The 26,896-nt window shown below is 36.9% G+C and overlaps 1 protein-coding gene across 5 annotated transcripts in view; it reads left to right on the top strand.

The window, feature by feature from the left end:
- DCLK1 (doublecortin like kinase 1) overlaps positions 1–26,896 on the top strand; it is a 231,016-nt gene that overhangs the window by 156,415 nt on the left and 47,705 nt on the right. For 2 of the 5 annotated variants that reach the window (XM_064409005.1, XM_064409004.1), the window contains exon 6: positions 10,493–10,587. In XM_064409005.1, coding sequence (XP_064265075.1) covers positions 10,493–10,587 — 95 coding nt within the window. Of the gene's footprint in view, positions 1–9,340; positions 9,534–10,492; positions 10,588–16,294; positions 21,052–26,896 lie in introns of those variants that run through there. The other 3 variants (XM_064409008.1, XM_064409007.1, XM_064409006.1) reach the window with 3 other exon arrangements.

The following is a 26,896-nucleotide window of genomic DNA, read 5'->3' on the forward strand; positions in this document are numbered from 1 at the left end:
GTTGCAAGTCAGCTGTGTGCCCTGATAGCCAGGAGAACAAATTGCATCCTAGGGTGTGTCAAGCACAACACCACCAGCCAGGGGGTGAAAGAGGTGATCATCAGGATGTATTCAGTGTTGGCGTGGCCTCACCTTGAGCACTGTGTACAGTTCTGGGCACTGCAGTTTACAAATGATGGGAAGGTACTCAAATGTGTCCAGAAGTGGGTAACAAACCTGATGAAAAGGCTGGAACGTATGTCCTATAGGGAGCACCTAAAGATTCTGGGATTGTCTTGTTGTGAGAAAAGGAGGGGTTGAGGAATGACGTGTTTGCTTTCTATGGCTTCCTGAGAAGGGGAGATATGGAGAAGAAGATGCTGCCCTCTTCTCTGTAATATCCGTGACAAGGCATGTTGGAATGGTTCAAAGCTGCACCAGGGTTTAGACTGGATATTGGGAAGCATTTCTTTCTGAGAAGTTTATCAAGCATTGGAACAGGCTGCCCAGGGAAGTGGTTGAGTCAGAATCCATGGAGATATTTAAAAGATGTGTAGATATAGCACTGAGGGACATGGTTTAGTGGTAGACTTGGTTGGATTTGATGATCCTAAAGATCTTCTCTGGTCTAAACAACTCAATGATTCTACAGCTAGGAAGCATTCCTTTACAAAGTACCGTGTGGTTGCTTGGATGACAGGTGCTCACCAAAGCCACTCTATTGTGAAGCTTCACTTCCCAACTGAACATGCTGAAGTTTTGATCAGCCCTGAGTTGGTCAGGCAGTTGGACTAGATGGTTGTTGTAGAAACCTTCCAATGGAACTGTTCTATTTTATTCCATTGTGTTCTGTCCTATTCTATTCTAAATGTGTTAATCTTAAAAAGGATAAACAGTTGAAAGTGTTTCTATAGAATTTATTTTTAGTGAGGGGAACAGCTCTGATTTTGCTGCCTGTATCTTTGCTGTTTGCTTGTTGCAAGTAGGTCAAATTGTGTGAATGTTAAAATAAGCCTATTTGTAACCTTACATACATGAGTACTTAGATCAGTATCGCTTTCATACAAGGAAACAATATTGTACTAAGCTCTTACTATCAAGAATTGTTTTTAAATCATATAAAGCTAAAACTAGTCAATGATTTTTTAAAATTGCAATTCTATATTAGACATTGCACTTAAAAAAAACAGTATTAGAAAGAAAGAAGAACAATGACAATGGTTTTAGACAAAACCCAATGTTCTGCCATGAAATGCAAACAATATGTAGAGTATCTAGAGATTTAACTTTTCTGCCACCCAGCAAGCATAAAAAAGCTGCTTGTTTCTTGGAATTATGTACCTGTGACAGAAGCAGAATAGAGAAATTGTCATCTAGCACACATATGAGCTGATAATTTTTTTCGATGATGTCTACAATAAACATCTCAGTACTAGAGAAGCTCCTGAATGACTTGTGCATAGCTGGAAGTTACGCTTTTGTTGTCATGTTGCTACTGCTAGGTGTATGTACATTTTTTTTTTTTATTGTGTGTTTTTAAACTGCTTTCAGGTAAACTATAAAGTACTTTTAGGGATTTTTCTTTCATTAGCAGTAAACAGGGAAAATAAGAAAAAGAGTAGATTCTTTGCTCTAATCAAAGACAATACATACGTATTACAAAAAGTTAAAGGTGTATAATTTTCTGAAGAGTTTTGTCTTAGGATAAAGTTGAAAGAAGTAGGAATAAAGGGAAACAGAAAGCATGTTTGGTAGTGTACCCTTGACAAAAGCCTGAGAAAGGTGAATGGAAAAGAGCATGTTGCTAATTAGAAAGAATTTGATTCCTTTTGTTTCTTTTTGGTTCTTGCTTCTTGAGAAGTCTGCACATTCTAATGGCACAAAAGGATCATATAACTGCTTCAGACTTAAATGAATGTTTTTGTCGAGAAAATACACATGGATAATTACATGGACCAAAAAGGGAGAGTTCCACAGACAAAGACTATGTTAAAAAAATTTTCAAATCTCAAAGTTTGGTATTAAAACTGGTAGAATTGTTGAATGAAGAGATATCCTTGAGTTAACTTTTATTCTCTTGTGTATGAATCTGTAGCATGGTATAGTCATTAATGCAGGTATTCAACAGCATAGCTGATTTGGATTCATCATTTTTAGAGTTGATGAAGGCAAGTCTTGGGCGATTTTCCCATAGTTAGAGAAATGGATGTATAAACAAGGCTAAGACATGTAGGCAATCTATTCTGGTTTAAGCACTTAAATACCATCCTCAACAACTGTTTCCCTTCTTTGACACAGAATTTCAGGTGGTCAATGAATTAAGCCAAACTGTGCCCTGCACTAACTATAAATTGGATGAAGTCCATGAGTTCCTTTTTTGAGCAAATGGTATTTTGGGATGATAAACTTTCCCAAATTCATCCCAAAAACTTCTGAAGTTGCTTACAGAAATCAAAGGGTTTATGTGGAGGGATTAGTCATTTGTTGTTTTTCTGTGTCTTGTTTTTGCATCTGTAAGTCTGGAACAACAATATTTTACCAAAACCGGTGCTTTGAAGATAAACTCAGTAATGTTAAATTATTTTTGAGGAAATTCTGCTTGAAGGCCCTTGCTTTCCATTTCAGTCTCACCTTGTTATGGTGACTCCTGACTCTGTGAGGAGCAGGCAAAGGACCCTAAATGTTCCTTCTCCCTGGCAAGCCACCAGCCACTGTCCTGGAGAACCATTTCCCTCATTGTTTCATCTGCTACTGGACTCTTAATGCCAATTCCAATGCTCTTAGATGACTTTCCCTCTTTGCAGGTGCCTTTTGCCCTCTATTTCCCCTAAATACAGCCTCCTTTGCAAGCCTGAAAGTTCAATACAGAACCTACCATAGCAGCACTTTGAGGCTTTGCAGATGTATGGTAATGGGAATAATACAATGGGAACAACAGGATGAAAAACACTGTCCCACAAGCTCTAGAATGCACTGCTACGGCAGCACAGGGCTAAGTGGGGAGTCTGTGAGTGGGAAATCAGGCTGCAGCATTGCTGGGAAAGACCCTCAATGGAACCAGAGGCTACAGAAGTGATCAGGGCCACAAAGATTCAAATCTTTGTTCTGGTTAGCTGAGGGCACAGTAAAATACATCTGTCTGTGAGAATGTTTTTATCAACATCCTGTTGTTTCTTGAGATATGCAATCTACAGTGAGCAGAAGGACTGCATTTGCATTTACACCATATTTTGGCATATTTCAAAGGCATGTATGCCTTTACATAGGTGGTGTTCACCTTTTTTCCATCCTTTTTTTTTCACCTAATTTTTTTTCATAACAGAGCATATGTTTAATGTACTTATATTTTCCTGATAGCCTCCCTGGCTCCTGAGAACAGATGCATCCTATTTTTATATAAAAACACAGAATAATGTTTTCTTCCAAGAGTACAAGTAAGCTAGGAAGATCTCTGTAAGGGCTGACTTCTCCGTTATTATGTTTTCTTCAGTTTGTTACTTACATCTGACAGTGTTTCAAAACAGTACCACCAGACAGAAATCTCACTGCAGGAGGATTGCTTTCTGGCTTTTTACAAATCCATTTGAGGTATTGTCTGCTTCAAAAGGCTTTCGGTCTAAATAGAGAAGTGAAGCATGCAACAAGGCAAAGAAGAAAAGCAGAGAAATGATAGTGTGACCTCCTGGGTAGGCAGAAGGCTGATGTCTGATTCTAGGTGCAATAGGTAATCCTACCTCTATTTAATTTTTCTGATGTCTTCTTAAAGCCTGCAAACCACTATGATGTGTTTTTTTTGGCATCAAATAGTATTTGGGAAAGGGCATAATAAAAGAGACATTTAATTTTGGTGAGAGCGGGTATCAGCCCATTGCTGGTGACTGAAAATTATGAATGTCTGATGGCTATTCAGTAGCTGGTGGCTTCTGTCCAGCTTCCATTTAACACCACTGGTGGCAGCTTCAGTATGGGTGAAGAGGTAATAGATTCAAAGAAAGCAGCAACACTTACGTCTTCATTGTAATTATTTTTAATCAAATCAAGAGCAGGATGAGATAACTGGAGTTACTGTACCCTTGATCATTTAAATAAAGGAAAGATGCTGCGTTTGGATGAACTCTGGTTTACTTTCTGAAATTCCAACTCGAATTTTCAGGACTTGCTCTCAACAAAAGCAGCTACTTTTTTTTTTTTTTTCCAGTTTGAACACCTTCTTCAAAATTGTTTCCTTCTCACTTTTTCTTCCTTCCTGTTTCCCCTCAAGTTATTACTCAGAATGTGTCAGATGCTTGAAATCTTATTTGCAATATCAATTCAGGTGTTAAAGTTTGGTTTTAAAAAGAGTTATTTAGGAGTTTGGGTTATTCAGTGCGACAGGTGACTATTTCAAGAATACCTGGGTTGATATGTACCTATTCCAAATGCCAAAGGGAACACAGTGAGGAATGGATAGAGTAGGTCATGTTACCAAAGACTGTGTGAGGGCTCTTTTTTAAATTGGTAAAGAAATTGTGAAACTGCCTGTTAAAGCCTGATCAAAACTGTAGATGTTCCCTAAAGAAAAAAGTGGATATGGAAATAGGTTCTTATGGAAGTCTTCCTAGCTAAGATGCTTGTGTTTTTCTTTGCTAGTTAAAAAAAAAAAAAAAAAGAAAAAACTAGATGTGTTCCTCTGCAATAGGATATGTTTTCATTTAGTCTGATAGTTCAACCTTAGGCTGTTATCCAGAAACAGCCCTCCTTCAACCAACTGACTCCAGAAGGTCTTTTGTATCCCAAAGGAAAAAGCATGATGTATCATATTGTCTATATTCACACTGTCACAGGTACTCAGCTAACTGATTTTGTAATAAATATGCTGAAGAAAAATTTTCCTAAAGCCAAGAGCACACACCCATGGGAGTGATAGAGTCATCCTGTGAACCCAGGGATTTCCAGATTATTTTTGCTTTGATCTTGGTTTCTTTTTAATTTTTTATTTATGGTGTTTGTCTTTGATACTAACCAGTGAAAAATTAATTTTCGTCATTTTATACCCTGTAACAAAAACAAGAGTTGGTAAGAGAAGTAGATTTGGTTATGTTGAGAAGTTTAACCCTCTTAAAGCATGAAAAGTTAAATGCTAAATGAAGAAACATGCTCAGAAATTGTACTCTGTTTAAACAGACTGATTTGAGAATCCTAGTCTTTCTAATTAGGCAAAACAGTCCAAAAGACAGATTTTAATTGAAGTCTTATGTACACGTAGATGTTCTCCTGATTAGGTACTACATGAAATTAGCAGACAGTTTCATAGATAGCAGCTGAAATGCAGAGGCAAAAAACAAACCCAAGAGGCACTTAGCTTCTGAGACTAGAGGAAAAAACAAACACTGATGCATTCCAGGGAACTGCATTTCCAGGCAGTCTCCTTTCTTCTGAGATATAAGATATGCCTGCAATATCAATGTGTCGGCAGCACTTCTCTGCTTGCTAGTGCAGACATAGTGACTTTGGGTTGAGGTGGAAGAGCCCCTGTGGGGCTTACAGTCCCTGCCTGCTGAGCTCTTGGCTTAGACTGTGGCTGCCATGGGTACCAGTGACTAACAAGGACTTGTATATTGGTGGCTGCTGGGATGGTGAATATAAACCTGACCTGTAGGTAATCCTTTCTGCTGACATTTCTGATCTATTGGTCTGTTGATCAGGTGAAAGTTCTGTGTGGGTCTGCCAGGGCTTGTTTTCAGTGGCAAAGGGGTGTTCTACTTTTATCTGCTTAACTTCTTGACATAAACTCTACAAAAGATTGAAAATAAAAAGGATAGTTTAGCACCAGTTAAAATGAATGCACTATTGATAGATGGGCTTTTTATCTCAACCAGCTGCATGCTAAGGTAGAACCTCCAAAGTCCTGTCTTCACTGGGGAGTCATACTGAGGGCACTTGCCTAATGTGGCGCTCTATACACATTCTGTCTTTTGGTGTTAAGATACGATGTACAAAAGTAAAATACAAAAGCAGAATGAACAAAAAATGCAAGATATGGTTTATTTCTCAATTATTTTGTAACTATATAATGTTCCAAGACAAAACTGTTTTGGAAAGGACAGTGAAAAACTACAGAAGTAATTGAGGCAAGGTCGAATAGTAATCTCACATTTTCTGCTAACAGTTGCTGAATATGACCTACACATGTTGTGACTTGTGTAAATCAGTTTTTAGCTAAACTTTCCTATTCATAAGTTGTGGCTGCAAAAAAAGCCTACACTGTTCCTTTCCCTTAGTGTCCTCTTTCTTTTTCACACACACTTTTGTGTTTGGCAAACCACTTCTTTAAATACACCGAGTTATCTCTATGTGTTTTATAGAGTACAATATTCTTGCACATCCACAGGCAACTCTATAGGAGACTGATTTTAATACACTGCCATGGTATTGGTGGCTTCTCAGACTGGCACTTGATGCTTCAATTAATTTTTTCTTGCTTTTTTTCCTATTACTTAATGAAAATATGCCCTATCAAAATTTATTTATTGGAATGCCATCAAAGTACTTTTTACTTGCAGCATTTTCACTAGTTTATTATCGTAATATTATTCATAAATGTTATCATATTTATTATTTATATTATCTTGTGAAAACCTATTTTGCATTTATCTGAGCAGATGCTGGTATCCAGCTTTAGTGTTCTATTTTATGGGTTTTTTCATCCTCATGTGTGTGCCAGGTGCTGGAAAAGCAAGTACAAAGACAGGTCCTTGCCCTGTTGCACATCCTCAGCAAGAGAGGACAGTGAGGAAAGGAGTTCACAGCTAAGCAGTTGCATACATCTGCTCTGAGTAGCCACAATAATTTTGGTATTGTTACAGCTTTTTGATACATATTTCACTGGTGAAATTTTGAACTGATAAATCTTTTTCATAAGATGATGGGAAGGTGCTGTGTGTTAAGCTGAAGTCTGTGACCCTTGCCATTTTATGAATAAAAGTGACAAGATGCCTCTTGCCTCACTCAATAAAATGATCAATCACAACAGTGATTTACCAATTTCGTATGTCTTTATCTACATCAAGGTTCCCTCTAGGAACATGTGCTGTTATCAGTCAGTGAGAAATGCACTGCAGATACTGGATAGAAATGCAGTTTCCAACAAAAATTATTTCCACCTAGAAATGGATTTTAGGGCAATTTGGTGATCAGGAATGCAGTATTATTATTGAATCTTATAGCTTTTATTCACATATTTGTTGACATGTTTTCTGGTAATGAGCAGCTTATGTAAGAATGGTGTAATGATTGTAAATGGAGTTCAGGAAGGGGGTCAGAATCACTGCAGTCTCTTCCTGCTACACGGCACCTAATATCACCTCTATTTGCAAATTCAGTCTAATGACTCACAAGCACAGGAAGCCATAAACAAAAAGGTATAAAAGGAGGGCCCTTGGAATGTACTGGGAAAATATCAGAAATTACCATTTCTGTCCTGTTGTGATGTCTGTCTTAAGGATTATATTAATAATACCAGTAGTAATAATGTGATAACAATAATAGCAATATGTATCTCTAGGTATAGAGAGCATCCAGAAGGATTCATCTTGTGTAGCTTTGAAGTTTACACTGCAATGGGTGCTCCTAGTAGATTGTTCATCAGGTCAGGTTTAGATGATTGCTTCAGGATGATACAACTTGTGTTGTGACAGCAACTTGGTTCAAATAATGTCTAGAAAACTACTTCAGGTGTAGAAGCCAATACAACAGGTATGTAAAGATTGGTAAAAGGAATCTCATCTCCAGAGCTAATTGCCATCTTTAGTTTCCTAATCAGCTCTCCATAGGGAGTCCTTGTAAGCTCTCAAAAATCCTGGTGCATGTTTTATGTATAGGCACCTTTATATTCTGGATATGGGTAAGGAGGTGAGAAAACTTCACTTAAATCTGCTGAGAGCCTCATTCCATTAATTGTGCTCTTGGTTACATATGTTACATGGCCAACATAAGCACAACTATCATCATTTTCCTTTTTAAAAACACAGTTGAAAAGATCATTCAAACTTAGCCTAAGCACTCTGGATACTCTGATGGTGACAAGTAAAAAATTTTTAGGATTTATGGTAATACTATGTTTTCTCATCCTAAATAGATACTCATCAATATAACATACATCAATACAGAAATATGTTGATATTTAAATAGGCCATTGCAACTATTTGTCTTTGTCTGGTTCTACTTGATAACCTCAAGGTTTTGTCTTCAGAACAGAGTGATTGATATAGTAATTCTAAAAAAAAGCTGGAAGTTATGGGGAAGAAGTCAATCTATTAAGGACAGGAGCCAGTGCCTAGTGCTACAAAGTGTATTGAAATGTATTTGTTATCTTGATGATAATAAGACCTAAGAGTATCTGCTTGGTTTAAAGAAAAGGCAGAGCACTAGTCCTGTTACTCAGCAGTCTCAAGGACTAGCTCTGTGTGAATAGTAGGAATTTAATGTTAGTTTCTAAATTATATCATAGATGTTTAGAAGATACATTTTACAAGTTTGGGATTCCAGAAAGCTCATTTCTAATGTCCTCATCTTGCTCTTTTCCTAAATTATTTCAGTGATATTGGTAATAAATTTGATTTTAGTCACTGTTGGACAAATGTGTGGCTGTTTTGATGAATACTGTATGAACATACATATACATGTGTGTTCCCCTACGCTTACTACAATATTTGAATGAGTGTTGATGTGTACAAATCATTGTCCTCTGTATAAAGATATTTTGAAGCCTGCATGAGTGGAATGTTTTTCTATAAAAAAGCCTATTTAAATCTAATTACAGCATCTTGTTGTTTCCATAGTTATGCAAATATATTGCACCTTTACTCTAAACAATGCCTTGCACAAAGTGGTGTTGAGATTGGATCACTCATAGCACCTAAGCACTATTAAGTGATTGTCTTTTATCATGCAGTATCATGTGTTTTATTGATGTGTGTGGTGTGGTAGGTATACATATTTCTTCACTGTAATGTGTGGGCCCAGTATTAGCCAGTAAAAACAATGTATTCTGCAAAAAGTAAGAAGAATCTTTTGAAAATGCCTACTGTATTATCCAGAGGAATTAGCATTTGCTAGATTGCCAGTCAGCCAAGGTTTTACAAGAGTTATTGTCATTTTGATTTTCGGATGAGTCACTTGCTACATTGCCCCCAAAGGCACCTCGTTATGATTCAGTGCACAGCATATAAAATTGCTTAGGCTTTCGGGGCTCCATGGAAAGTGAGTGGGGGTTGCGGTGGCTCAGCGTTGTGAAGCAGCAGCATTATGCTTAATTGACACCTTTGATGTAGCCCTAAGACAGCACCTGCACCTCCCACTGCTGCTCTGAAGACGTCAGCCTTACGCAGAAAAGGCTTCTGCTTATGAATCCTGCATCGCATTCAGCTCACTCTGTGAGCAGCCCCAGCTATCCTTAACTAATCCCATTGCTTCTCAGTTTGGCTACAGCTTGGCTTAGTACAGAGCAGGAATTTTGCTGCTTGCTCTTATCAAGTTAAACAGTCAGATTTTGTCCATGTTAGAACTCATAGAAGGTAAGTCAAATGCCTTGTTGATATCCTTAGTATGTAAATATTCTTCTGAGATTCAGAATCTGGGAATCTGATTGCTCTTTTTATCCTAGCACTTTACAAATGTAGACTCTGATAGACTACTTGCTTGTTTAAGAATATTTGCATGTATATGTGATACATGCTTTGTAGTGTTTCTGTCAGTGCTTCAGTGTGAATATTATTGATAGCCTCTCATGTGATTACTTTGTAGTAGAATTCTGTCCTCTGCTGGCATTGTTTTGCTAATTTATTGGATAATGTCATGTGCATGTGAAGATGCTTCTATAAAGATAGGCACTGACATATGTGAAGAAACTTGCTTATTTGAGAGAGTGATTTTTTTCCAGTAAACCAGCTTGGGGTAGTTATATCCAATTCATTTGCCTCCAGAAAGCCCTTCTGGGATAAGTCTGAGGTGGTGTTTGGGTCAGGTAGTATTGCAAAAATCTCTTCAAATGGTTGAGTCCTCACTCAAAAAGTGAAAAGCAGGCAGCTGATTTGTTCTTGCAGGCAATACTGTGTTTTATTGTTAGTGGGCAGCACTTCAAGCCATAGTTAAATAGAATAAAAAGGTTTATATATTTTGTCTTTTAAGGTTAACAAAGCACCTTGTTCCCCATTACTTGCAGCAATGGAAGTATTTTACTTTCAGTAAAGTATAGGAACAATACAGTTTAAGAAAACATGATCATGTTCTCTGCCATTGACTGAAGTCTTTTCAGGTTTTTTCATTATTTGCTTTCACCCTCTATTAAAAATTGTCTACATGAGCCAAAAATCCAAAAAATAATTATTTTTTGAATTAGCTCATTTAATGCTTCAAACACTAAGCAAAAGCAAATTAATCTGTTCAACAAAGACTGAAGAAAAATGTTGATTTAAATATTTTTTTCCTTTAATAATGCCTTGTATTAACTTTTTTCAATTTCTTGTCCTTTTAGTGAATGGAACCCCTGGTAGCCAACTTTCTACTCCCCGCTCTGGGAAGTCTCCAAGCCCATCTCCCACCAGCCCAGGAAGCCTACGGAAACAGAGGGTAAGGAAATAAGGAAACTGATTTCTGAGCATGGCTGGGGAGAATCCAGCATAGCCATTACCCAATAGCCTTCTCCCTTCTGATCCCTTGCGTGTGTGTAGAGCTATAGGGTGGAACAGCCTGGCTACAATCGTATTTGTAAAACACCCTGGAAGTGGAATACAACTGTTCTGTGTCTGTCAAAATGCTAGGTTTACTGAGAAATAGTTTGTCCTTGGGGGAAAAAAGCAGGGGTTTCTCTCCTTTTTCATAAAACTTTTTGTTTGTTTGTTTTACTTTCTTTTTCCAAATATTTCACAACTGAAAGAAAAAGTCAAAGAAATCTCTTTTGTTCCTAAATCACTGTGGGCATTGTCACCTGCACAACCTACAGACTGCTTTGATTTTGAAGCAAGGTGAAAGAATGCACTGTGGAATTTAGCTGTGATATCACGGCCTTGTGCAGTGAAGATACTATCAGCACCAAGGCACGTGAGACCTGTCTGTCACTTTCCTGGACAAGAGTTGATAGTAGCTGTAGGTTCCCCTTAGTTATCCTGTATGGAGGAATCTACAGTATTCCTAAGCATCCAGAACTAAGCTAATGCCCATGTTACCGCTGTAACCCTCTGATAAAATATTACTCATTCAACCCAAAAGCTCCACATGCTGATAGAATTCATTTTATCTGTTTACAATAAATAAGATGGATGTCTATGTATTTTCTGCTATTTTCTAAACTGCGGTCAGTTCTCAATGAAAGCATCCCTGAGGCAGTAATCTGTATCTCAGATTTGTTTATAAACAGAGTTTGGACACATGCTTTTTCTGCCTTTTCAGCTTTTAAACAAAGATACAATTTATGTCTCTCAAAATAAGGGGATTATGTACGAAATTGGCAGTGCTTGACTTTAGGAGCTGGAGCAGACCTGATTCCCCAGATACCCAGATCAGGAATAGCTGTAGCATGACACAACTCCCTTCTAGCCTCCAGACCCTATTTCATATCTGATGTATGCCAGGGAGCTGAGGAATGGTGCATGTCCAAGTCTTACCTCCGTCTGGGATACAGCTATGGGTTTCTGCCATGACTTGTTTACAGACAGGGGGGCCGACTGTGATCTTGCAGTGTAGGGACAGCCAGTGAGCAGCAGCTTGGAGCCTCAGGGTAGCGTGATGGTTTTCATCATCCAGTGCACAGAGAGTAAAGATGTGAGTTCCAGTGGGTAAGCTGGTGCTAAAATCTTCTTGAATGCAATGTCTTCCCCACCTGTTTGTTCTTGCTCTCAAGGCTTATTAATGAATCATTAATAAGTCACTGGAGAGGGAACAAAGAGTCTTCCAAATGAATTATACATTGGTGATGTGAGGGCGTCTGTTTAGATGGATGATACCAGTTTACATTGGATTTGCATTTTCTGCAAGGCTGTCTCTTTTCATTGGTAACTTTCCTAAACTTTCTCTCTCACCACTGAAGCTTCGCTCCCCCCAGTGAAGAGATATTTTTCTGCTAACGTTTGTGGATGGGTGAGTGGGAGCCATGTGATCAGCACCATTAGGCACAAGAGGTTTCTAGGCACAAGATTTCTGACTTTCAAATGTGAAGAGGAGAGCAGATGGGCTTCTTTTTATGTGTAAGTGTAATAGGATCACCGAGTGGCAGTATTATGGATGCAAAGTGTTATGTAGCGGTAACAAAATCAGACTGTTAACTGTAGAGAAAATAAATATTGAAGTGTACTACAGGAGAGATAAGACTAAGATTGTTAGGGAGTTGAATTCTCTCCTCCAATATTCGTATTCAGTCCTCTTGACCTCGGTAGGGGACCTTTCATGCTTGTCTGGCTTTGTTTTAGACAGATTTATTTTTTTTTCATGATGAAACATGGAATTATTCATGTAAAAATAGATTGCAATCATGTAAAATGCATTGCAATAACATTATTTAGATTACAAAATCAACACAGAAGTTCAGGGATGGAAACTTAACACTCAGTCTGAGAATTTATTTCATCTGCTTTCATGTTTAGCTTGTGAAGTGAATGAGTTAGAAGTTCAGTGTAAAAACATATGATTGTGTCATTAAAGGTTATAGTGTGCATTCCAATGAGTAAATAAGGCATTAAGCAGGGCCTTATTTATATAAAAAAATCATAATTTCCTTGTTAACAATATAAATGGTGCTCTGTTTAGTTTTAGTACAGATTTTTGTATCTTTTTATCTAATTGTGACTTAGAGAGGTTATTTTATGTACCATATTGTCATGAACCAAATTTAAACCCAAACGATTTGTTTTCACTTCAATGCCTTCAGCTACAGTGCTGACAAGCCAGTTGCAGGGTGAGGTTTATTCTCTAGGAGGTTGCTGAAGTGATGGTATCATGTGATAGACATACAAGGAAGAGATGGATTTAAGTTCCCATCTTGTCCCCTGTGTTTAGAGGTGAAGTGTTCCTGCCCTGAAGGAAGAGTGTTGGCTGCTGTAGCCATGATCTGGAATTGAAGGTGGTGGCTCTTTTTCTGACTGCTCTGTATTTCTCTCTTTACCTGCAGTTTGAGGGAACCAAGCTCAGCTCTGTAATTTGTGGTGTTTTGTGCCTCTCCTTGTGCAGTTAGAGTTGCAGGAGTTCCTGTTCTCTCATGCCATCAGGTGCATGGGGTGCCAGTGGTAGGTACTTGGTCTGGAAGGTGATAGGAACATTTCCTCTAGCCTAGCCTGGTTCACCTTGCCTTAAGTGATCAATCAACTCTTCAGCATCCCCATCCAGTGCTATGAGGGAATTGTAGGCTTGGGACATCACAATGCCCAGGGGTTGAGGCAGGCTGCCAGTATTTTTCCTGGGAAGTACAGCTGAGAGGAGGTCAGGATTTTGAATCCAGAGGCACCAAAGCAAGGTACTTCCACTAAGGGAGGGATTTCTTCCTGGGAATAGTAAAGACCTGTGGAGTGCATTAGGCAGCTTAAAATAGGGATTAATCATTTTGCTTACTGACATTTCATCACTCATCTTTTTAAAAAATGAATTCTGGCCTTTGAAGGAAGGTTTTTGATTGATGTAAATAAGGCAAAAAATGTGACCTTCCATACTGTTATGTATTTACTGTCTTGTGGCACATACTCAGGAAAACAGTACTCTTGCAACCCTATAGGTAAAATTTTGTACCCTCAAAAGCCAGAATACAAAAAAGATAAAATGTATCCTTTCTCATTTGCATATGTATGTTGGCTCAGTTGTTTCCAGAAATTCAGAAGTCAGTGAAAGTTATATTTTTATAATCTTCTGCGAAACTCAGTCTATATTTGAAGAAAGTAAGATTTGAAAGATTAATTTCATGGGTGTAATTCACGAAGTTGAAAGCGAGCTGGGAACAATTTATCAGTTATCTTAGCTAACTGTCAACCAATTTTCAGCTTCTGAATATTTTAACTAGCAGCCTCTGTGCTATAGTTACTGTTCCGTGCAGTTTGATTATTTCTTTATTCTTAAACAGGAAATTAAGATTTTAGTTTTTAAATTGCTATGAATGTAATTAATTTTGGGGTTTTTTACCCAGAGGATTAATGCATTTGAAATTCAGCTTTGAAATAGCAGATTGAAGTAGAGTTACTGTGTTACCCACAAATATAGTTACTACTGCAACAGAGTGCAGTTAACTATGCAGACTCAGAAAAGGTGACATGACATTTAGAAAAGAAAACTTAAGTATTTTTATTATGTTCTTAGAGGTTGCAACCTACAGAATAAAAGAGTTAGATTTAAGGCACCTCTTGACTGATTTGACAGGCTGAATTCTATGTATATAAGGATATTTTTGAGTTGTATGTAGCCAAGAAGTCTGATTCATTCAGCAATTTTTGTCTTCTTATAAATCTATGCAAAATAATAAATAGATTCTCCTCATAATTTCAAGACACACAGCTGTCTGGCTAATTATAGGTAAGAAAAATTATTTCAGAAAGAAAAACTTTTTAAGACTTTCAAGTATTTAAAAACAGGTAAAATAGCAGAGAAAATGACAGTGAAATCTGGTGAATGATTTTGCTTTAGAGCAATCATAGAGTTATGAAAAGAAATGCAAAAATATTCCCTAAATATTAAAATTCAGAAATACCTTACTTCTTAGTTCCAAATGCATATATATATTTTTTTTTTTTAATATTCAGAAGCAAGAGTGGTCACCTGGGAGATACTATTCAAAATTTTGGGGTGTTACCCTCTCTATCAAATCAAAATATTCTTTTTTCCTGTAGTATGTATTAGAAATTCCCAAACTGTATATTCTCAAAAGAAATTTTAATAATTATATAACTAGTTAGTATTCAGAATAAGATGTCTGTTTAAAATTGTTCTCTTGTCTAGATTGTTTGCAACATAATAGAAATGTATTTAAGATCTGATTTTCACTCTGCCAGGCTGATGTCGTCTTCTGTGTGTATATATGCCCATTGGCAGAATACATGCAGCATAAGCATTCTAGGGAATCAAGCCCCCTTTAAGGTACTTAAATCCATTTTATATCATGCCTACAAGTAAAATATGAACCTGCCTTGTTTATTGAGATCACAATTTGAGATGGTCCTTTTTTGTAGTATAGCTTTCAGATTTGTTAAATTCTTGTCTGGGTTATCTTACTGTAATTTAAAAAAGCAAAACTAATCCATTCAAGGTCAACCCAAAAGCTGGCTTCATCAGCTTTCCCATTCTCTTGTTTTTCTTGTACTTTTCTTACAGGGATTTTTTTGTTGCAATTTGTTCATATGTTCTATATGGAAAGAATCCCCCAAAACACCTTAAAGATAGCAGAAAATGGCTATGAGATGTACTGGGCACCTGCCCAATCAGAACCCCTCTGAACCATCAGTAATGCTTAAATCACCTTAAAAAGACAGTGCCCTGTCCTCTACCACTTCTCTTTTTTGAGCTTTCATTCCGTGCGATTGTGTGTCTCAACGAGGGTTGTTGTGCTGTGTAGGTGGGAGAGGGCCATGTATCATCCCATAACACCTCTGGCACTTAAAGATTGTCTGATCTGTCAGAGGATCGGAGTGTGTTGAAAGAATGAAGTGTACAGATCCACTCAGACTCTCCCTCTGCTGTCATGAGCTGGTTGCTTGGCTACCGACAGAAAGAGACGGTGATGGGGGGACAAAGTGTAAAACATGCTGTCTTTTTTATACACACACACGGGCACAGAGGAGCTGTGGGAAAGGAACACCATTGTCAGTACAACACAGGCAGCAACAGTATTCAGTGTCAGCAACCCAGGGGTCAAATGCTGCTGGATCCATGCTATATCACCAGTGGGTGGCAAGTTTTCATTACCTTATGTAAGGTAAGCATTTAATCTGCTGCTCTGCCACTGTGAAATGGCCAAAAGGGAAATAAATTCACTTTGAGATTAAATTAATGTTTCCAGGTTTCCAAACCATTAAGAGATTCTCCAGAACAGACAAATACTGTTTGAATAGTGTTTAATAGAAAAGACTCAAAGAAAAAAAAAACTGCCTCTGAGAATATGTTGTACATGGAAACTTCAGCTTTATTAACTATCTTTTTGATTAAAAAATAATAATATGACATTAAGACAACAATATGAGCATATAGAATATGTGTATTTTGTGTTAAACAATGTCTTCTGGTCCACAGTAACAAAAAGAATGTAAGACAGTTGCAGTGCAACAAATCGAACAGAATAAACAAATCTATACTGCCCTTCATCTTACAGGACCTGTATCGCCCACTCTCTTCGGATGATATGGATTCAGTAGGAGACTCAGTGTAAAAGAGAAAATGGAACAATGTTTATGGTTTGTGATTTGATGAAGGTTTAACATTTTTAAATAAAATAGCTGCTAATTTACAGTAATAGTGAATCGCACAAAAGAGTTTTGCATATTTAATATTAACAACATGGGGCCAAATTAATTCTAGTGTGTGGGGGTATTTTTTGGCTTTATCACTGCATTTTAATGCAAGAATTTGTAATGAATGAGCCATTGAATATGTCCATCAAATCCAGAACAGCATTGTGCATACTTAAAGGCACAAAGATTGGATAAGGTGACTATAACGCACAAATCCATAGTGGGCACATTTATGAATAGTGCTATTTTTATCATCGGAGGTACTGATTATATGTTCTGTTTTTACCATATCTATCTTTATTCATTTTGATATGAACAGTTAATGGGTACTTTGCTTTTACCAACGAATGGGTAAAATGCAGAGAAGAAAAAACCTGCCATAATAAACTGCTTGCACCACGCTGTCTGATCCCAACACGCACATTTGAAAACACCCTAAGTTTAATCTTTTTAACCAAATGAAAGTGAAGAAATCCTGTGTGGCCACAGGACAAAAGTAATTCTTTCAAAGCAGTGTTCAAACTCTCTTCACTGCATTGCCATCTGATGACTGTAAACAGAAGGGTGCTCACAGGCATTATGAATGTTTCACCTGGCAAGAGCTGTTAATGCTGGTCATCCATGTGTTGCAAGTAAATGGGGACAGATTTCTGACCGAGGAAATATGAGGGCCTGCTGTCTAGCAGCGTCATCTGACATACATATGATGACATCTTTTGGAAAAATGTATTTGGCCTGAGAAAGTATTTGATTATATTCACTTATGTTAAGAATGGGAACATAATTTTTTATTTCCTACAAGAAGACATTTTGTGCATTTTAAAAAGAAAGCCAGCAGAAATGGTGATACTGTAAATCATCCTCCTATTGACCTAATTTTTCTGGTTTTGCAGTATCTAGAGGTGCTCTTTTTTTACAGCATGAATATGCAAAACTCCTTTAGTGTTAAAGTAGGTCATGCATTAGAACCAGTTGCTTAACAAATATCTACTAATTTTCATTTGTTTTCTGCTGCTTTATTGTGAGAATCTTAGTCTACTTAATTTACATAATAGCAATATTTCCCATTGTATGTTGTATTAAAGTCCATAGTGTAGTGATCACACACTTTTGCAGTCTTATACCTTTCCTTTAATTTTCTCAAATACTAATAATTTAAGAATTAGAATCCAGTGTGTTTCTGATTCTCATCAAAAATCTATAGAGGTTATATTTTTGAGCTATTTAGTGATGATTTAATATATATTGAAATCAGGAAAATTTACTTAATTGAAGAAAAGGTTTAGCTGCCACATGCCAACTTCTAAATGTAGTGAAATAATTCCTTTCGATTGATTTGTCCATAATAAAACTCAGCAAATGGAAATTGTTGGCATGTGATGTTATGGCTTTACTGTATCAACATAATTTTCTTTACAGAGAATATTTGCAAAATGAAATAAAAGGGCAGCAGAATACAAAACTTACCTTCTCTGTTTCCTATATGTGGTTCCAGTATCACCTGGAGGGAAAGTCATTGGTCTGGCAGGTTTGCTGAAGCAGTCAGGTCATTCCCTTTTAAAATGCATGTTTTGTCATTCCTGCCTCAGGCTTCAATCTAAAACTGTTCCCAGCCATAAGAACAGTCCATCCTCACCCCATACCATAATGCATAGGCTGCCCTGTTCTACTGAAAAAGTTCACAGCTGTGAAGTTACTTGCATTTTCGGTTGTTATGAGTGAATGTCTTTGCAAAATGTATTACTTGATCCTGAGAAATGCATATTATATAAAGGTGCATTGGGATCAGTTTCCAAAAATTCGGGCAACTAGACCAGATTGAGCAAAATACTTACTGACATTTTAAAAATTGTTTTTTCCTGTAAAGAAAATAAATTCCAGGAATTCTATTTTCCCTCCCTTCTCCCATATAGGCTACTGCTGCTTTAGGCAGTTTATTAAGACTGTTCTGCACAGATTGCCAGCAAACCTGAATCCCACAGCTTTGCTTAGCTGTGGAAAAGAAAAATGGACCTTATATCAATAATTGTTATCATAGTGAGTTCTCCATCAAGACTGTTTTAAAAAAGATTATGCTAGTCCATAACATTTAATCATTTCAACATATGACTTGTATTAAGGGGCTATTCAGGGGCAAGACGTATCATTAATATTTCATTTTAGGAATGAAAGTCCCTTAGAGATTGAAAAGGTACACTGTTTATAGACTTTGAGATCCTTTTTTGTGTGGAATGTAATTCCCATTATACATGAGCAGAAATGAAATGTTTCTTTTGAGCAAGACCAGAAGGTTTCAGTTTATGGGTGGAACTGAAATTATGTTCCTTGATGCTCTAATTCTTCTTGCAACAGCACAGGTTTTGGTTTGTTCCTAGATTTCATCAACTGCATTAAATAATAGAATAGCTTAAGCAACTTTATAGTGTTTGAATCTCTAAAAGTTCTCTGTATGCTGCATTATTTGTGCCTACTCTAAGGTGATTATGATGTAGCTAAAGAGTCTTGTATAGATTGTGAAAGCTTTGCTTCCCTTTGAGCTTTATGAATACTTGTGACTATTTCCCTAATGCTTTCTGCAACTTTGTTTCGTTTTGTTTTTTAAATCTCTTTTCTTCTTTTGTGCAACAAGCAGTTCACATGTGAAGCACAGAATGCGTATGTTTATATTTACACACACATGCACACGTACATAGATTAATGGCTTTGAACCCATGCGCTGTTATGTCACATTTGTGACTTTGAACAAATAAATGGGGAAAATGTTTTAACAGGAGGATGCTCGTCTGGCGGGATTCACTACAGCTCTGTTAAAGTTAGTGGAGCTGCACCAACCATTCCTTGCTGAGCAGCTACCCCAAGGGATTCTGTCCAGTTTTAAGAGATCACATCTACGAACAAGGGCTAATTTCAAACTGACCAGAAGTTAGTGGCAAGCCCACCATTGACTCCAAGGTGGGAAGGATAGCACCTTATGCACAAATGCATATACACAGACAAAACATTAATCCTAAACTGAAATTTGAATATTTGAAATGGTATTCTTTTGACATGTTCAGTCTTATGCCTCCCCTTCAATGGTGCTGTTCTGAAGTACATTAAATCATGCAAAATTAGAAGTTCTTTTGTTGAAATCAAAATCTTTAGCATTCATTATGCAATGTGAAAATTGCTTTCCAATTTGTAACATAATTCAGAGACAGTACATTATATTTAGCTATTTTTCTCTTCAATTAATTTTCACAGGGCATATTTGGCTGAAAGATAAAAATTCTGGGATATTAATATTGTGGCTATAAATGTATATTACAAGAAAGGATATGTAAAGTTCCTACAGAGCACCCTAGAAGAACAGCTGGATTGAGATTGTGTGGAATAAAAATTGAGATAAACAATGATCTTTTCTTCTGCAGTTTCATAATTCACACTGCTGTGTGAACTTTATATAGTGCATATGTTAGAAAAACTGCACTCTGAATGTAAAATGAATTAACAGTAATATAGAAAAAAACCTGTTCAATCCAAGTTTACTGTTTCTGTCAAAAATGTAGAGGAATTGACAGAAAATCTTTATGGTGCTAAATTACCTCATCACTTGATGAATGCATACATTAATGTTGTCTGTGCTTTTTTTTTATATCCAGTTAATGGTGTGCAACCAAATACAAGATCGGTTTTTATTTAATCTTCACTTTCAGCTCTATCAGCTAGTGATAAGAGTTTGTAACTATGAGTGATGAAAAGTAACTTTACGAAGCACAGACAGCAGTATCTTTATGTACAGAGCAAAGCAAGCAAGTGGTTGTCCCCCTCTTTGGAAATGGGTGTCCTTCCCCCAGGAAAGCCCTTCCATCCAGAAACCAGGGTCTGCTGAGCAGAGCAGGGGCTGCTCGAGCTGTGCTTGCTGCCAGGACAATTTTGGCCAGGCAGCCAGTGGGTCCGTAGGTGACACCTGAGCTGTGTCCGCGCGGGGCGGAGCGCGCACACGCGCTCCTTCGCGGTTCTGTGTCCCTGATTGCGCATGGCGATCATCCTCCAGTTCGCTTCAATTAACCCTCAGCAGTGAAGTGTGAAGAAAGCTGTACTATATTCAGCGTGTCCTTGTTGTCTGGTGTTATATGGGTAATTAGGTTGTGGTTTGCCCTGCAATACAGTGTTTTGGAATTCGGGCTCTAGTGAAAGAGGAGCTAACCATGTTTGTGTTAAGGCCTCTTTGTTTTCTTAGTTGCACTATGATATTGTAAATATTGGCACATTTACAACATAGGTTTAAGATTTTGCAAAGTTATGCATACAATTATTTTTTTTAATGAAAAGTGCTTGGATATTTGCTTTTTAAAATATACCATTTTTGTATTCATGTGATGCAGGAAACCAAAAAGAAAGCTGTTGATTTATCAACAAAACATGTAAAACTTGCAAAATAAATACCGATGAATGTTTTATTTCTTATAATCAGCTGACGAAAATCACCTTCATTTTTGTGCCATTGTTTCATCATACTGTATTGTACTTGTGTTTCATATTTGACCATGTCATCCTGGTTGCAATTTGTTATTTTGCTAGATTTAACATTAATGTAGATTATTGTAAGTGATGTAATAAATATATATTAAAAATACATACTGTTCAGAGAATTTATTTTGAAAACATGATTAACAGTCTTTAACAAAAGTCTTGTAGTTGATGTTGCTTGCTCATTTTGGATCAACATTGTCCATCTAACCTTAGTGTAAGCATATGGTGGGATTCATGCATCCTAATGAGTTCCTTTCAACAGTAGATGCATTCAGTGTCTTTTTTTAGTAATAAACTCAGGGCTTTAGTGTGTAGATACAAAAAATGCTTCAAGGAGAAATTTGGGTTGTAGTGGGTGTTGTGAAGACAGTAAATATAACTGCCTGGAATTGCTTATGGGTAAATTTGTGTGCACATGATGGGCTAGATTTGAAGCATGAAGTGGGGAATTAGTAGAATATGCAAAGCAAGGTGCCAGCTCCCTACCAACAGCCTGAGCCCCAGCAGCACTTCCGCTAAGACAAGTATTAGGAAAATATGCTTGTGAAAAGCTAATAGTACTGAAACTGGTGTGTTTTAAAATAAGTACCTAATACCACATACCTGGTGTGTACCTAATTTTCTGGTACATTTTTCCACTCTTTAAAAATGCATATCCACATATCCATAACCTAGTTTTATTTCTTGCTTGGCAGGGGTGGGGGAAGAGAGATGTTACAAATTCTGACATGTCATCTGCCAGCCTGATGCTTCAGCTGATGTTCCTGGAAAAAACTGTGGGCTTGCTAAAAGTTCTAGTTTTGAGATGCCCTTGGTTTCTGGTAAATAGTTCTGCCTAAAAAAGTGTACACACATGGAAAGGAAAACAATGTGATAGAAATGGGGAAGAGTAGAAACAAAATAACTGAGGTTTCTGTCTCTATCAAGAAACAGTTAAAAATACCAGGAGGGCTTTTAAAATACAACTAAATAATTTAAAGTGAAGTGGTTGTTTTGCTGTGCCCTTAATTAGGTGAAAGAAATAAGAACCTCCTTTAGGTTGGTAGCTTTTCAATTTTTATTCTATACTTGAGTAGAAAATTTTACCTGTGTATAACTTTAGAAAAGGTAAAAGGAAACCTTCACATTGCATCACTGTACACGTAACTTTTTTATGTTAACCTCAATAAGGATACAGAAATGACAGTAATAACTTCCGTTACCACAAATCTGATATTTCACTTTTTATATCATCAATCTTTTCTGAATGATGTCAAAGGCTGAGTGAGCCTAGAGTGAATTATGGCTCAACTTTGGAAGCAGCTGTTAGGAACTAGTGGAGGTTAGATTTAAATTTATTGTTAAATACTATGTAGGAAACTATATTTGTCTTTCTGAATTGTCTTGTCACACAAATCAAATGAGTGTATAAGCATCCAATGCTGCAGCTTAGTGAGGGGATCTTAATAAAGCAGAGTGCTTCAAGCTTGCAAATTTAACTTCAGTCTGTCAGCTCCATTTCCTTGCAAACACTCCCATTTGTTCCTCTGTCCCTCTAAGAAGAAAACCAACACAAGACCCTGATAATACACCCGATAATTGCTTGTACCATTTGAACTTATCTCCTCTCTGAGCTGTGTAAATCCTGAATTGCATAAATGAACAACAACAAAAAAATCACTTCCCTGTGTAGGGCCTCTCTCAAGTCAAGTGTCTAACAAAACAGGGCAGGATGTAGAATTTTGAATAAGTTTGTAAGCAGGTTTGCATACATTTTTTCTTGTTCCTTTCCAGATGAAACAGTTTATAAATAAATTTGAATCTGATGTGCTGGTTTAGTGCAGTATCCAAACTGGAAAGGAAAACAATTGCATCATTTCTCTTTCTATACATTGAACTCCATTAGTTTCCATTCTTTCAGCATGAAGATTGTGGATTTCATTTTTCTTCATGAAGTAATTTTTTTGCCAACTCTGTACTGTTTACATGAAAGCTTTTTTTCCCTGTTTCAGCTGGCTGGGCAGAAAAATGTATGGTTAAACAAAAGAAAATCAAAAACGTTTTTTTACTGGATGTAGCTGGGAGAAGGAATTTCAGTGTAACCCTTTGTTTCTCTCTAAGTTGAATAATAAAAAAATCAGTTTATCTTCTTATAAGCTGCACCAAAATGTATTACTTTATTGTTTTAAATCAGCTGTTCTCTGCTTTTGTTCGCTGGTAATGTACCATTTTGCTGTTCATTGACTCACTTATTTCTTGCTTAACACTTGCATATTACGGGAATTTTTTTATCTCCTTCAAAGTCTTTAAAAGCTAATGCCTGTACTGGATGGTTGTCTTTATTTTACCATTATTCATGATCATCTTTATGCAAAGGAGCTGAGCCTGTCAGGAGGCCATGAGAGCTACCTTGCAAAGATTGTTTTATAACCAGACTGAACACTAGTATGGGCTCCAAAAGAGGTGACCGTGGGGGATAAATGCTTCATTTCGGTTTTAAAGCTATTTTTCCTTACTGAGTTGAACTTCATCTTACATGTTTATCTTTTTGTATTTTTTTTTTTTTTAAGATTCAGTAGAGTTCTTTGGAAGACGGTCATCTTAGGAGGCATAATTTAAAGATATTAATAATTCCCTTCTCCTGAGCCTCCTTCCTGAATTTACACTTTGTTTACTAATTTTAATCCTCACTTCATTAAGCCAGTTTCTAAAAGAGTAGAACTTTTCATGGGATCCAAACTTAGCATTACACCTGTGTGCTTTTCTGTTACTCACATTTCATCCAGATGCTTCCTTCGTACTGAAAAAATACAAAGGAATCTATTGTTGAGAGACATTGTAGATTCCACATGCACTAAGAAAGGTTTTGAGAGGTTTAGAAAATAGAATGCAGTGTTTGGGATTTGAGATTCTGGAATCACAATTGCACTAACAAACTTTCTAGTCATACTTGTTTAAGTCTCTTTTCATAACTGCTGACACTAATAGTCCACAAGAATAATTCCTGCTGTTTAGTTGGTGTGGGATTTTAAGATTAATTTAGGACAAAGGTGAGTATCAGGAAAGAGACATTACAGTAATTTTTATTTTGCTGCCTTTTTTTTTTTCATGAATTTAGCACGGTTTCCACTGAGATACAAACTATTTACCAAACAGTTGCAAAATAAATCTCCGGGTGAGACATGGCTGAAACTCTATAGTGCTAATGTTTGCATTCACATCAGTGAGGTGTGTGGTGTGCTGGCCATCTGTTATATAAACTTGAATAGGATCTGAAATCCTTACACCAAAGACCTGATTTTTTTATGCCATCGCTTTTATGAAGGTGTGCCATAAAACCGGCCATGTGCTGGCAACCTGTGCAACTGGACCCCTTTAAATCTGTGTAAAAGCGATGACATTCCAAGCACCTCAGCATCTCTTAAAATTAAAGCAGCTAATTGCATTAAAGTCTGTGTGTTGAAGAGATCATACTCTTGCTTAGGGTTTTTTTCCCCCCTCCCCATCTGCAAGATCCCTGATGGGGTCCACATCTGTGAGGGCAACAGCGTGCACGACAGAGTGCCTCACGACTGGCAAGCCAGCTGGAAGGAACACTGAGACCCACAAGGATTGCTGGACCCGCAGGGCTCTCAGCTTGTGAGAACAGCGAGCTAATTAAAGTCTAAATAAATGAAATCTCTTTCTAGCTGAAGTAAAGATAAATAAATAAATGCCTGCGTGTTGTTGGAGAGGACTGAATAAAGACAAAAATATTTGTATTGTGTTTCTCCGGTAACATCTCTTTAATTGTGAAAGGGGCGCTGCCAGCAGACTTGGTGAATATGTGCAAATGTCCAGTTCCTAATTTATTTTCAATCTGTTGTTTAATAGGAGGGGTTCAGCAAAGGTAATGAAGAGTATGTTTTTATATATTTTTCAATAATTATTTAAAGTTTTAAAAGTCTCAGTGTGTATTTTTAGCACATCTTCCTAGCTACTGCTTCCTTGTCACTGGCAAGTTCTGCCTCCATGCCAATGCTTCGCAGGCTGATGTCACCAAATGCTTTGTATGCTTTGTTTGCACACCAGTGGTATGTTATATGCTACAAATGCATTATTTCAGTTCTTCTGTTAACAAAATAATATTTTTAACCTTCCCATCTTTAACAGTGCCAATTAAGAAAAGTAGTAAAGATACTTAAAACATCAGTATGAAGTAAATTTTTTACTTTAAATTTTCTGTGGGCCACTTTTTTTTCAGTCTATTAGACTAAACCTAGGTTAAATCCATATTTAAGGAGTTTGCTCAAGACATATTTAGGAGTCAATTTAATTTCACTTATATGTAGACCATTAAGATTATTTCTATTTAAATTGAAGCACTTGCTAAAATGCTTTGTTTAAATGGGCCTTTGAAGAATATCTAGTTTTAGAAGAACTGAGCAATTGCATTTCTCAGCTAAGCCTTGTTTTATGGTCCTTGAAAAATTCAGTCCTCAAATAGAAATTTGAATGTCTATAGGCACCCATTCTGAGAAGTTGTGGCCACTGAGTTAGGTCTTGATTTTCACATCTCCCATTCTCACAGATGAGAGCAGTGACTGCAAGACTGTAAAGAAGGCATCAGGATGCTAAAGGAAGCTGCAGTGCTGTGCAGTCAGCAGCCTTGACCTAACATCTACTTAAAAGTGTAATCTTGCTATTTAAAGTGCAAAAACTGGAAAAGAAAAAAGCAGCTGTTAAATAATCTGTTGAAAAATCTAGCACTAACCTTTTTGTGATTGTACTCCTTAAATGTTGTAATGATTCATTCCTTATTATAAAAGTAATAAATATTAAACATATTTAAAATGTAATTCCTTTCAGAAATACTGTGAAGTGGGAAAATAAATATGAAATTGGATGTCTGTTCTAGGAAAAGAAACAAACATAGCAGAATTAGTAGAGAGAACATGTTTTTCTGCTTATTTTATGAGCAAGACTGTAAAGGAAACAATTCTCTCATTACACGTGTATAAAAATAGACTTTGAGACTGACTTCTCCAGGCATGAGAACTCCTAGCATTTTCCCGTTACCTTGATCCACATCTGCTCATTTGTTCAAAAATGAACCAGAGGTAAGTTTTTACTGGGATGTCACGCAGAGTTTAGTACAGGAATAGAACATATATAAACACGTCCTGACCACGAAACAAGAGCAGCAATATCTTAGCAAACTGCATAAAATCACTCAGTGCTGACTTCTGTTGTCAAGAGGCAACAAAAACAGTCCAAAAATTGATTAATGCATTCTTCAGTTCTGGTCAAAGCTCAGAAGAAATACTTGCCTGGATGAAAACAGGGAGCTGGGGTTCATTAAAGGAAACAAGGGCAAAGAATCTCATGGTAGATGGGATGTGCAAGCTCTCAGGATTATTTAGAGGAAAATAGGCCAAGTTCAGACTTTGTCTAAGTCATCTGACCTTTGTTGTGGGAGAAATTAAAAGTTATTCTTCTCAAATTAACTCAGCATACTGGCCAGATTTAAAGTCTGCTGACTGCATTTTCCCTGTCTAGGTATTCAGCAAACATCCAAACTGCTGCAACTTTAGTTACTCTTGCTCCAGTCATCAGCTGTGTTCTACAGTGTCAGACAAAAGAAATAATTCCAAAGTAGTTGTATTTAATTTGTAAAGTGGATTGACACCATGATTGTGGGCATCTAAAAAGCTTGCAAACAGTGATAAGGAAGTGATAGTGTTAGTTACATGAAGTACAGCCTTCAATCTATGTAATATATAGAGTGAAGAAGATAATGAAATACTGCAGCACTTTCAGCATGTGAATGATATGAGCCCAAGAAAGTTTTAGTTTTGCAAATCCTCTGAATATTTTTCACTTAAGTTGTAATAAGAGGACTTGAGGAAATGCTTAGTTTGGCTTTAAGTTTGAAGGGCCACCATTACATTTGTAGCTTCTGGCTTCCTCTGGAGATAGGAGAATCCTGA

The sequence above is a fragment of the Passer domesticus genome, chromosome 2 (genome assembly GCF_036417665.1).
Source record: "Passer domesticus isolate bPasDom1 chromosome 2, bPasDom1.hap1, whole genome shotgun sequence".
Taxonomy (NCBI): Eukaryota; Metazoa; Chordata; class Aves; order Passeriformes; family Passeridae; genus Passer; species Passer domesticus.